Below are 12,557 nucleotides of genomic sequence, written 5' to 3' on the forward strand. Positions count from 1 at the left end.
GTTGTTGATATTTGAGCTCAACAGCCAAGTTACACCTCTCCCATCCATGCTGTGGAAGCACCCTGTTGATTAGCTGGCACTGTTTATAGCTTGGCCCGAACCACTAGATTTGTTTCCCATTTACAGAGCCAGGGCTGTGTATGAACACCAGACTTTTTAGAGTCCCAACACTGAACGGACAGGACTGTGAGAAGCAATTTGCTGAATCTGACAAAAATAATAGCCGGCAGACTTTGCTTGTAAACACTAACTATAGCATAGTTGACACTGAGAAGTATCTACCTTGCTAAAGTATTTTTGGCAGTATATTCAGGAATGTTCAGTATATTCAGAAAGATCCAGAACACAAAATCACAAAGTGAAAACCCTGGGGACTTGTGTGAAGGTCAGATGTGTTCATCTCTACCGAAAATGACAAATAGGCTACCATCAAAATGAGTATCTGTAAAAAACAGTAAAAACCTTGCTGTAAGAAGAACCCTGATATTAAGCTACCTGAATATTGAAAGTAGTCCATCCTCATGTGTGAAATTGTGTCACTGACAATAAATGAATATTGTAAGTTGATTTGGGAATACTGTGATATACTGCACTCTTACTACTTGTCATAGGCTATACGGTTCCCTGCCAAACCATACAGAAATACGATGGCAACATACTTTCCCAAAGATGAAAGAAATGTCAAGGCCGATCCTATCCTGTGTCTCACTCACACTTTCATGTAGCCTTTAATGGCCTTTAGAGGAGGTCAAACTATTCTATTCTCGAACCACGTGCAAAAAAGGTCCTGTCTGCTTGTCAAGGCCAGTTTGACGATAAAGGAGTTTGAACATGAAATTGAGACACATTGTATCTGTGTGGCCCTACACACAGGCCTCATTATGGCCCCCTTGGGAGGAGTCTCCCTCAGTGTCAAGCATCGATCGCCACATTCAGATCCGGGCACATAACAGGAGAGAGAGCACGTTTCCACGAACACGAGGGATTTCAACCCCCTGTGGTCGTTCCAAGAAATTCTTGGGTGCAGAGCTACGGAGCGGTAAGGCCCTTTTGAGCACAGATTGAACGGGGATTGCGCAACACACAATTTTTTACCATGAGCATGAATAAGTAATGATTCCAGGTACAGGTCTATGATGCCGCCGATAACAGATTTGTATCCTGTGTGCAGATTTGTATCCTATTTGTTACCTGTCTAACCATTTAACTGTAATATGTGTGTGTGGCTCAGGGGCAAATACGTGGGAAATTCAAAGAAAGCAATCTCTCCCACCGACAGCAACAGTGAGTGCACACCGTGCGCATTCAAGGAAATATGCATTTTTCGGCTGGGTGACAAGCATCTGTGCCTGGCGGCATTACACAGAATCATGGCTTGTGGTCAGTCTCTGGCCCAAAGGCAGACCTCACATTTGTTGATCTGAGCTCAGCGCAGGGCCTATAAACTCAGTCTGCAAAGAGACGATAAAAACCCTCTTGTTTTTTCCACTAGCTGTTTGGCTGGGCGGCCCTTTGCACGGCTTGCTTATCACTCCCTCCACACACACACGTGCACATCCTGCCTGCTGGGATGGTGACCAATGGAAACTGTTGCCGCCGCACCTCTGTTCTCGGGCCTCCCGCTCCCAGCTCATCAATCCACACTGTTGCCACGCCGACGCTCCTCTATTTACAGGCCGCCAACCGCGGCCATAAATCCTGGGAGAAATGAGAAGGAAGTTCTGCCGTTGCTCACGCTTCCTTCTTCTGTGACAGCATCCCTATGAAGCTGCCAGTGAAGTCCAATGACAGACCGTGCCCATTTAAAAGCACTTGTGTTAGGGTTTGGGTAACTACGAAACTCACTTGGGTAGCTGGGCATTACCTGTGGGATAGGCATGTTGCTAATTGCTCTGCGGTACCATAAAATACAAATAAATAAATAAAAAGAAACAGGGCTGTTGGTAGTGAAAAACAGTGAAACTGAACTGGTTTCGTATACTCTTCAGGCATGGACAACCTATTTCATAGGGGGAACTGTACCGGCACTCTGTCTGAGAATGTAGATGAGTCACTGGTCATTAAACATTGTCATTGGTTTCAATGATTAAGCCATTTGACGACCATGACAATGTGCAATTAGTTCATACAAAATGCCACACTGTAGTGGAGTCACCGGTATGTTGGTTTTTAGAAAAACTTCCTTTATCATGTGGTCTCCCTTTCAGATTTTAAGGCAGATCTATAGACTCTAAAGATGTTTATAATTAAGAGACATCCCTGTGATATGTTGAATTTGATAGATGGTAAATTAGTTTGAAGTAAATTAGAAGTAAATTAATTTGATATCCACCTATTTTAATTTTGTGAAAGGCAAACTGCGCCAACACACACTATTTGAGGGCGATTTGATTCCTCAACAAAAAACTATAACAAGACAAACCGATAAATGTCCGCTTACTGCTAGAACATTAATCTTACTAACAATAATACTAACAGTAACAGTCATACTAATCAGGATAAAATCAACACACATATGATTTATAGGATAGGATTACCAGGATTTATTCCCCCAAGGTCCACACACATTTGTCCAGAAATGACAAGATGTCAGAGGTAACACACACCTTCAGTAAACAACACTGATGTTTCATGAGTTAGTTCCATCTGCTTGCATGTTTTGGTTGCCTAATCCATGCTGCATCCGTGGGATGTTCCACAGCACAGTGACAGTGGGAGCCAAATTTCCAGGGTTCGGAGGACAGTGGAACCCTGCCCATCTCTCAGCGAGCACTAAAAATAGCTGCCTCCAAACCATGCAGTTCAGAAACAGACAAACACTGGACTGATACTAAACGAGGACAAACTGTTGTTAGTGCAAGAGTGTGGGAGATCAAATCCCGCGCACAAATGGGAGACAGAGTAAGAAAGAGAGATAGGGGAATAGATAAAGAAAAAAAGAGAGAGGGAGTTAGAGAGGCAAAGAATGGGAGCAGAAATCTTATCCTCCAAAATAATGTCCCTTTCTTCACCAGGAGTCTGCCCCCACAGCCAACCCCCCCCCCCCCCCCCCCCCTCTCTGCTCCCTCCCTCTGTCAAGGCCACGTTATTGTTTCGCTGCCTTTCAGGCTGATTTACATACAGAGCACTGAAAAAGGGAGTGGAGAGAGGCAGGCAGGTGAGATTGGACAGTCCACAGCGGGAGAGCAGGGAGAGCACTTCACTTTTGCAGTCGTGCTGTCAGTAGCGTCAGTAGCCACTGAAGTTACCAAAAAAAAGCACACTCAAGCTTCTCCAGCCTCCTCGGCGACTGCTTCTGTGTAAACACGGCTGCCTCAAGGCTCGACATTGGACCGCTCCCTTTCTTCTAGTGCTGGCCCGCTGGGAAGGGGACCCACCCCGCAGCAAGGCATGCCTTCACAGCCACAGAGAATAACAGACTGAGGAGTGACCCGCTAAGGAGTGTGAGGAGACAAGCACAACAAGTCATCACAACAGGGTAAGGCGAATGTAAGCACATGGTTGTACTTGTCTTACTTATACTTGGTCAGAGGACTGCTGAATTCCTTTGCCTTATTTTCATGCTTTAATGGTATGCTAGCCATACACTTTGAGAAGCACCTCAAAGAATATCAATAGTAGAAACACAAAGCACATGAGCAACTCATGTTATCATCTGCTTATTTGTAAACTACCCCGCCTTGGGTAAACATGTGTAGGGTAATGTTTACTCTGACAGGTAAATCAGGTCCAACTGACTTTTCCAGTGGGATACACATGGAAGGCAAAGGCAAATGCAAATATAGGTCTGAAAGCTCAGGACAAAATAGGTCAGTGGAGCGCTGGCTTCCTAATGCTGCCAGACCTGAGCCGCAGATAGCAGGGGTTACCAACGACTCCCAGATAACATCCCGTCATAAAGTTCAAACTTTGCCTCTGTCACACGTGAGAGGAAACACTGTGTAGTGTCATAGCCTGCAAACACACAGAGAGAGAGAGAGAGAGAGAGAGAGAGAGAGAGAGAGAGAGAGAGAGAGAGAGAGCTGCAACTGGGACACTCGCGGGTGAACTCATTCTCCTCCTATTTAACCTTGTCCCCCCCCCCCAAATCACAGTGGAGGGAGACACAGACAGACGGTGAGGTTAATGAGTAACCGGCTGGGACCTAGGAGCTGGAGCTGGCTGGCTCGTGCTGTGCACTGAGTGGGGCCTCCTAGCAGAGTTCGGTCCAGGTGGCCGGCACTGGGGCTTGGGGGGAGGCGGAGGTTGGGATGGGGGTAGAGGAGGGTCACATGTTCCAGGACACTGACAGCGTGCTGAGAGACTGCCTGCCTGGGCACCATGCTATTCCCCAGGAATGCCAAGAGCGGACTAATAGGAGGGTTGGGGCTAGTTAGATAGCGAGAGAGAGAAAGAGAGACAGAGAGAGGGAGAGAGAGAGACAAAGAGAGAGAGAGAAAGAGAGAGAAAGAACAAACAGGCACATTGTGCAGAGGCAGGGGGTGCAAGTTTGAAGACAGGCAGGTCTGGCCTCAGGGGTGGTGAGAGAGGAGCACCTGCTCCTAATGTCTACCTACCCACTGCAGGCACCAACTGACACACACACACACACACACACACACACACACACACACACACACACACACACACACACACACACACACACACACACGCACACACACACACACACATGCACACGCACACACAATAATGTGTCATCTATAGATATATGTAGCATCACAAAGGATATATATGTAGCATCACAAAGGATATAAGGCTGGGGCAGTGGTGACAGAGCATCTTGAAGGGCAGTGGTGCTGACACAGGCCAAGGCTGGAATAACAAAGCGCCCTGTGTCTTCTCCTCTCCTGATGGAATCCCTTGATTAATAAAACAGCATACTGTACACTGCCCAGCCACTTGCTCAAGGTGACTGACCACATAACTGGAGCACAGTCTCTGTCAGGGCTGGGAAAGAGTACTGTATTATGTGATGAGAAGCATGGAGCAAGATTAGTGGGTGCAGAGGAAGGTGAATGTGTTGATACAAAACAGCATATGAAGCAATTTCAGATGATATACCGTATGAGTCAAACACAGAACTGTTGGCAGGGAAGGAATGACTTTAAACTTTAAAGTGGCAATTTTCTCTTCAGTCACCCAGCTTGAAGACTGCAAAGAGGAGAGACTGAGAGGAGAGGAGAGCGTCCAACCTGCTGCAGAAGATGGACTACGTGCCCAAGGTGTGGCACTCCCAGGTGGTGCCTCTGGAGTATGAGCTGGAGCGGGGCACCTCGGGGCAGCCCGAGTGCTCTATCTGTTACAACACCTACGACAACGTCTTCAAGACGCCCAAGCAGCTGGCCTGCACGCACACCTTCTGCCTGGAGTGCCTGTCGCGCCTCATGGCCGCCTCGGCCGACCGCGACGACGGACGCATCTCCTGCCCCTTCTGCCGCAGCCTCACGGCAATCCCCGAGCGCGGCCCGCCGGCCCTCACCACCAGCCAGGAGGTGCTCAGCAAGCTGCCCATCCACCAGCAGCGGGAGGAGGCCGTGTGGCTGGAGGACGGGCGGCTGTGCTACAAGAGCCCGCTGGACGCCTCCGCCGCCGCCACCTCCGCTGGCTCGGCCCCGGACTTCTGCGTCTGCATCGACATCGGGGCGGCCAGCAGCAAGCAGGGGGGGGCTGGTGGTGGCGGGGAGGCGCCCTCGCAGACGCAGACGCGAGGCCTTGGCCTGCTGGAGCGCATGACCGACTGGAAGCGGCTGCTGCTCTTCATCGTGCTCATGGTGATGCTGGTGGTGATCGTGCTGTGGCCGCTGCAGTGCATCGTCACCACCGGCACCCTGCGCTGCGTGCCGCGGCCCCCCAGCCCCATGACCACCACGCTCAGCCCCTCCACCTACTCGACCCCAGTTTGATTCTCACAGACAAAGAGGCAATTGCCAGCACACACACACACACACACACACTCCTTACCGTTCTCCCAAACTCACACTCAAACTACACTCCAGAACTTACTATCACACATCAATACTTGCACATGTGCATACAGACATGCAAAATACACATATACTCACTCATACACATCTGGAAAGGCACGGAAAATACAGGATGATCCAAGTACTGCAGGAGTTTGCTCAGTGTGTGTGTGTATCTGTGTGTGTGTGTGTCAGTTTGCACCCCAACCTACCCTCTGGGCTCAAGCTGAGGCTTTTGTTGCTGAGAAGGAAGAGGAGAACACAGACTCTGTATCAGAAAAAAGCCTCGCCTCAAGAACTCTCCAGACTGAGCCTTTCACATGAGCCAAACAAGCACAAAACAACTGACACTCCACTTACTGTGAAACTGACTTGTTGCTAAATATCAGACTTTTTAAATTCAGGGGTGTTGGGATAAATGAGACCTTGCAATGGGATATTATGTCACTGTAGAATGTGAGAAACCCTAATTGTGGGTTGCACAGGGTATACTGACAGCAGAGAGATTGTGTTACTATTCTTCCCCAAGGTTGACCTTTTCTTATCAAGGCAGATGTTCTCAAAATGTCTCATGATAGGTATCACATGTCTATCATGCAGACAACAGCACACTCTCAATGTGCACGACGATCAGATTTGATCACACCTAGCCTAGTTTTAAAACAATAACTCAAACAAGTCTTAAGATACATTTTTGTATTATTGTATTTATATATATGGTATATTTTGATGATTGTATATTGAAGACACATTTTGCTTACAAAAGAATAAATAAAAAACAAACACATTCACTGGTAGGTAACCAGGTGTCTGTGTTGATCATTTATGTATCACCCCTGTTGTTCTGTCTGAAAGGTGGAATATTAACCGCTTGCTCCGTAAACTGGATTTACGAGTAACAGGGAGTGTCAGAGTGGGCATGTAAACACACGGATTCACCCCACCTGCTCAATTACTTCCTGCTTAAGGACAACTACCAGGGCACGTCCTAGAATCACACTACATCCACTAACCCCACTCCCTTCCCCCTCAAAGCCACACACACACAGGCACAGACACACACACACACACACACACATTCACAATGTTGCTGAAATCCAATCTTTGACCGTTAGGGCTTTGTGTGTATAGGCACACCCACGTAATTTGATATCCTGATTCTTGTCTTTCTGGTAGGGGAAGACAGAGAGAGAGAGAGAGAGAGAGAGAGAGAGAGAGAGAGAGAGAGAGAGAGAGAGAATTTGGCATTGGCTAGAGAGCAGGTCAGTAGTGTGTGTGAGTGTGTGTGTGGGGGCATTTTTGCATTGGCTAGAGAGCAGTTCAGGAGTGTGTGTGTGTGTGTGTGTGTGTGTGAGGGGGGGAGCGGGTCATTACTCAGTATTCACAGAGGTGAGCTGAGCCTCCTCTGACATCAGGAGGAAGGTTAATTCAGAGAAAAGGTTGTTTCAGTTTATGATGCAATTACAGGGAAAACCACGACCTTGCTTCTCCCATCTGCAAGGACGTTCTTGTGTTCAGCGCCTCTCACACATTGTACCCAACCCGTGGCATAGGCTGTGAATGTCAAAGAACCCACAAGGAACAAAAGTGCTGTGTTGTGTGATCCTGTATCTCATGATACTGATTTTTATTGACTATTCAATATTGAACTAATCGTCAGCAGAGACCACCATTGCGTCACTGTGTTACCCAGGACAGAAGGCGTTATAGGCTGACCCAGTGCAAACAGGGGAAACAGCCTGCATCCAACACAAGGACAGTCAGCACAGCACATTTCAGATCAGGCAGATTGCAACAAACAAACCAAAAAACAAGGATACAAAATAAAAACAGAACATCATATTCAAGTAAATTAAAGGAGAAAAAGCTAAAATAAAATTAGATACATTTTAAGCTTAATAGTTGAGTTTATTTAGCCAAATGATAATAATAATAATAATAATTTCATCATCATAAAACCATATCATACAAAAATATCATTGGGGGACAAGTTAAAACACTTTTTCAGAACACTTACAAAAACCTCTAAAGAAAATAAAATGACAAAACACTGATGCACACCTACAAGACTAACATAGTTCTCCTGTCATTATCAGCAGGGGGGGGACATTCTTCACCACCGACCCCATCACACAGCTTTACCTCAGCAGTTCAAAACATTTCAAGTATCAAAGTCTAACTTAAATTTGTGTTTTATATATATATATATATATATATATATACGGTTCACCACATCAAAAAATTGGATTTCTACCCATGTTCACACAGGCAAAGTGAAAATTCATCAAACAAAACAGGTTCCAATTACAAACAGCCTTTCAAGCACTAAACAATTAAAATCAAATAAATACAAGTCTGCTTCAATTTAGTGGTGTGCAAGAGGAGACACATGGTTGCTAAGTCACTGGACCATCTAATTAAAGTATTTTCAAGAATTGGGCAGCCATTATTAATACACATATCCAGTGTCAAGGTATTCAAACATCTGGGTTTTAACTTGGGTTATGTTCAAATTGAGAGGCATACAGACAAATCAACCATTTGCATCAGGTGAGTCGTCCAGACCTGTATATGTCCTCCAAATGAAACACACACACACACACACACACACACACACACACACACACACACACACACACACACACACACACACACACACACACACACACACACACACACACACACACACATAACATCGATGCAGTCCAAGTGATCACTGATCAATTTCATATGCTGGAACAGAGAGCCATGTTGGTGTATAGAGTGTGTATTAAACTAAGCCATCTATTTTTAGCCGGCAGAACAGAATGACCACACGTGACTAGGCCTCAATCACCAGTGGACGGGCTGGACAACAATAGCGTCTTACCCTCTCCCAATCCCACTTTTACGTGACGTCAGCCCTGATGCAATGTCACTCCCAGAATAAACACGTCTGGATTACGGCCATCTTGCAAATTACTTTTTTTGCCTCCACCACCCCCCTCCCCCTCCCGGTCCAGACAAATCTATTCTTTAATCTTGAACTGCGGCCATCTGGCCCAATGATGTTTCACTAAAGACCTGGGTTGAAGGCTACCCAACACCATGATGCACATGTCCTGGGCTTGTGTGGCTAGCAACATTATGGCTTCTCATTCAGACACACAAGCATGTCAACCCTTAACCTACGGAACGTGAGGCTGTGTTCATGAATAACTTCATGTAGCTTAATGTACATCACCCATATAGGTGTCAATCAAACATGTTTTGTTTTAGGATAAAGGGTACTAGGCTTAATAAACTGGACAAATACCCCACCTTCAAAAAGTACACATACTTCAGTATTTCTATATAAACCTGCATATGTGCTATATGTCATAGAATTGCGCAATCACATTCACAAATAAACCACAAGTCAAAAATAAATCTTTAAAAGGAATCATCAGATGTAAAATACAAAAAAAAAACAGAAACTCTTCCATGATGGATCTAGCTCTGAAGGCTGGGCTGCTGGGGCTCTGGCAGGTGGGGCTGTGCTGCGGCGGGAAGCGGGGTGAGAGTCCAGAACCCCCAGCCGGATGGCAGGCCATCGAGGCCATAGCAACAGCAGCCCGCAGCAGGGCAGGGGGGCAGGAAGCTAACACTACACAGGCAGCCTGAGGCGCAGAGTCACACAGAGAGAGAGAGAGAGAGAGAGAGAGAGAGAGAGAGAGAGGGAGATTGAGTCAGGCTTTTCCAGCAGCTCCACAAAAACAAAAAACAAAACAAAAACAAAAACTAGAAACAGGAGGAGCTTCCAGAAGTGCATGCGAGGGTGCAAATTGGCACATAAAAAAAAAAAAAGATGTCCTGATGTGTCACAACGGTTCACGAGCAAACAGAAGTCCTTTCCATGGCTTTCCAGTGTCCTTCTGTTCTCTTTTCCCATCTGAAACCCACCCCCTCCCCCTCCTCCTCTTCTCCTTCTGGAGCTCTCCACCCGACCACATTTGTAATCATGTGAGGCAGATTACACCGCCGCTAAATCAACATGGCAGATTAAATACATACACTGACGTCTTTCTTCCAAATAAGGGGATATCTCCAAGGGCTGGAAAAGGTGTTGCATAATTGTGTGTGTGTGTGTGTATGTGTGTGTGTGTTTGTGTGTTTACACTTGTCCTTGTGTGCAAATGCTGTGTACTGCAGCAAATTGCTACACTGTGCGTCGTTCGTCACTCAGCAAAGCACTAATGACTGTGGCCAGTGAGATTCTGTCGAGCTAATCAAAGGTCTTTGGTTACAATAGATGACATCCAGTGCACAGAGTATCGCCAGGCAGAGAGAGAGAGAGAGAGAGAGAGAGAGAGAGAGAGAGAGAGAAGAAAAACAAAACAAAAAAAGTCTGGGTTACCCTCAAACATCCTCTATGTGTCCACAACAACAACAAAAAAAAACGAATGGAAAAGAAAACAACAAACACAAACTACGCCGTGTTGAAAAAAACATGACCTCCCTTCGCCTCTGCAGAGTGGACAAGGTCACGGTTCTGTGTGCTGCGTTGGTCAACTTGAAGACAGAAAGTGAAGGGGTGGCTGGAGAGGGGCTTTGTGCAGAGCTCGCATGTCTTTGCCCCCGGGAGGCCACCGGCTCAGTGGGGGGGGGGAACGAGAGAAGGGGGGTGAGAAGGGGCGATGCAGAGACTCGGCTGTAGCTCGAGGCACTTAGTTTGCAAAAGTGAAGCCTCACGGTACTGTAGAGTCACATGGAGAGTCCAAAGAATAGAGAGAGAGGGATAGAATGACTGTGAACCAGATGGGGGTCTGGGTGGGTGGGGGGTGTTGACTCGGTTCTGTGTGCTCCTCTGTGTAGAGGAGTGGGTGGGTCCAGCCGAACAGAAAAGCCGGGCCTGTCCTCCTGCTCCCACACTGGCTCCAGCCCATGGAGGGAGAGAGAGAGAGAGAGGGAGGGAAGGAGGGAGAGAGGGAGGGGGGAAGGAGGGGAGGCCTCCTACCCCACCCTGCTCCAAACGCACGCAAGGTCAGGCGCTGACGAGCTGCACCTCTGCTGCGACTGCAAAGACACACACATACGCACACACAGGCACATGCACACACACACACACACACACACACACACACACACACACAATAAATATCAGCAGGGATGATGACATCCAACACCAACTTCTGTGATTTTCAGAACCACTTATGTGGTTATCCCTTTCAGTGAATAAATTCTCAGTCAGTGGAGTAGACTGTATGTTCTGTCACAGACAGACAGGACAGAGGCTGCTCTGTAGAGAGATACTGACACGTCTTCTAAGAAATCATGAATATTTTAAGGGCCAAAATGCTGCAAATCTCTGAAACAAGTTGCTACTTTAAAGCTGTTTTGCCATGAAAAGACCATGAAAGACGACCGTAACACTATTCCCTTGAATATCCCCACTCTCACTCAAACACACACACACACACACACACACACACACACACACACACGCATACACACACGCATACACACACACACACACACACACACACACTTTCTTTTCTCCATCCCTTTTGTTCCTTCACTAGTTGCTCTCCCACACCCTGACACCTGGCTGTGCATACCGGCCTAGGGAACACAGTGCTTATTGTGTGCCTGTGTGTGAGAGAGAGAGAAAGGGAGAGAGTACTCACAGAGTGAGAAAGAGAGAGAGAGGCTGCAGCCTGGGGGACCTATCTCCTGGTGTTACTGCTCCCACAGCTCTTTGGGCTTTTGATGTTCAAGTTCTCATACACACTGGACGAGTCGTCATTCATCCTGCAGACGCACACCGGAAAGAGAGAGAGAGAGAGAGAGAGAGAGAGAGAGAGAGAGAGCGAGAGAGGGGAACAAAGACATCTCATCAGGGGAAAATCCTGTCAGAAAGCAGCCGACTCTGACACCAGACCTGGGCTGCATTCAGGTTAGATCCCCTCCAGAGTCGGAGGCTCTCAAGGATGCAAATCATTAGAGTGGGTGGATTGAGGATGCTTAAGGCTCCATAGTCTGACTTCCTTATGGTCCGAAAAAAAACCCAGGAACAGAAACACTGCGGAAGTTCAGATGCTTCAGATACTTTTCAGTCAAGCATGTATGGGAACTAAAGCATTTTAACGCAGCAGCGACACACTGTTCATCAGTCAGGCCGAATGTGTCTCGTAACTCCTAAATGTGCATGTGTCGGGTCATGAAGGGGTGGGAGGAGACTTACACGGACGAGGAGCGTGAGGAGGTCATGTTGGGCTTCACTCTGGCGTTCGTCATAGGAGGGTACTTGATATTGGAGTATTCCCTCTCCTTTGTCTTGCCCCTCTGCAAAAGGTATTCAATTCAATGTCATTTAGATAGCGGCAGTAATAACTGAAACTGTCTCGTTAGGCGTTTTATAGAGCCCAGAGTCTGAACCCGAGGAGCAAAGCACCAAAGGTGACGGTGACCAGGAAGAACTCCCTTTTAACAGGAAGAGTTAGATAACGTACTAGATACCAACCAGGAACTAAGGCTGGAGGATAATAAAATAAGCCATCACAGCAGGTTATCTCTTGAGATACTGCAACTGTGATTGATAATTAATCTGAGAAACAAATGACAGTAAAATACAAT

The 12,557-nt window shown here is 47.0% G+C and overlaps 2 protein-coding genes across 5 annotated transcripts in view; one reads left to right on the plus strand and one right to left on the minus strand.

Annotated features, from left to right (window-relative positions):
* The first annotated feature begins 3,123 nt into the window (after positions 1 to 3,123).
* On the plus strand, positions 3,124 to 6,796 carry LOC105898942 (RING finger protein 223). Of its 2 annotated transcripts, none has more exons than XM_031566379.2 (2): positions 3,124 to 3,489; positions 5,136 to 6,796. In XM_031566379.2, the coding sequence occupies exon 2, from the start codon at positions 5,205 to 5,207 to the stop codon at positions 5,901 to 5,903; it is 699 nt and encodes a 232-aa protein (XP_031422239.1). In that variant the 5' UTR covers positions 3,124 to 3,489; positions 5,136 to 5,204; the 3' UTR covers positions 5,904 to 6,796. The 2 variants fall into 2 exon arrangements, with proteins under 2 accessions (XP_031422239.1, XP_031422238.1); XM_031566378.2 differs by having other exon boundaries at positions 3,142 to 3,478.
* Positions 6,797 to 7,554: 758 nt separating this feature from the next.
* Positions 7,555 to 12,557, minus strand: part of ptpn11b (protein tyrosine phosphatase non-receptor type 11b) — a 35,065-nt gene continuing 30,062 nt past the window's right edge. For all 3 annotated transcript variants that reach the window (XM_012826083.3, XM_031566376.1, XM_031566375.2), the window contains exons 14-16: positions 12,166 to 12,266; positions 11,609 to 11,732; positions 7,555 to 10,997 (exon numbers count right to left, since the gene is read on the minus strand). In XM_012826083.3, coding sequence (XP_012681537.1) covers positions 11,648 to 11,732; positions 12,166 to 12,266 — 186 coding nt within the window. In that variant the 3' untranslated portion in view covers positions 7,555 to 10,997; positions 11,609 to 11,647. The remainder of the gene's footprint in view (positions 10,998 to 11,608; positions 11,733 to 12,165; positions 12,267 to 12,557) is intronic.

This window comes from Clupea harengus, chromosome 4 (assembly GCF_900700415.2).
Source record: "Clupea harengus chromosome 4, Ch_v2.0.2, whole genome shotgun sequence".
In the NCBI taxonomy this organism is placed as follows: Eukaryota; Metazoa; Chordata; class Actinopteri; order Clupeiformes; family Clupeidae; genus Clupea; species Clupea harengus.

Bases quoted from the DNA above. Each gene is read 5' to 3' on its own strand.
- LOC105898942 (XM_031566379.2), top strand. From the start codon at position 5,205: ATGGACTACGTGCCCAAGGTGTGGCACTCCCAGGTGGTGCCTCTGGAG.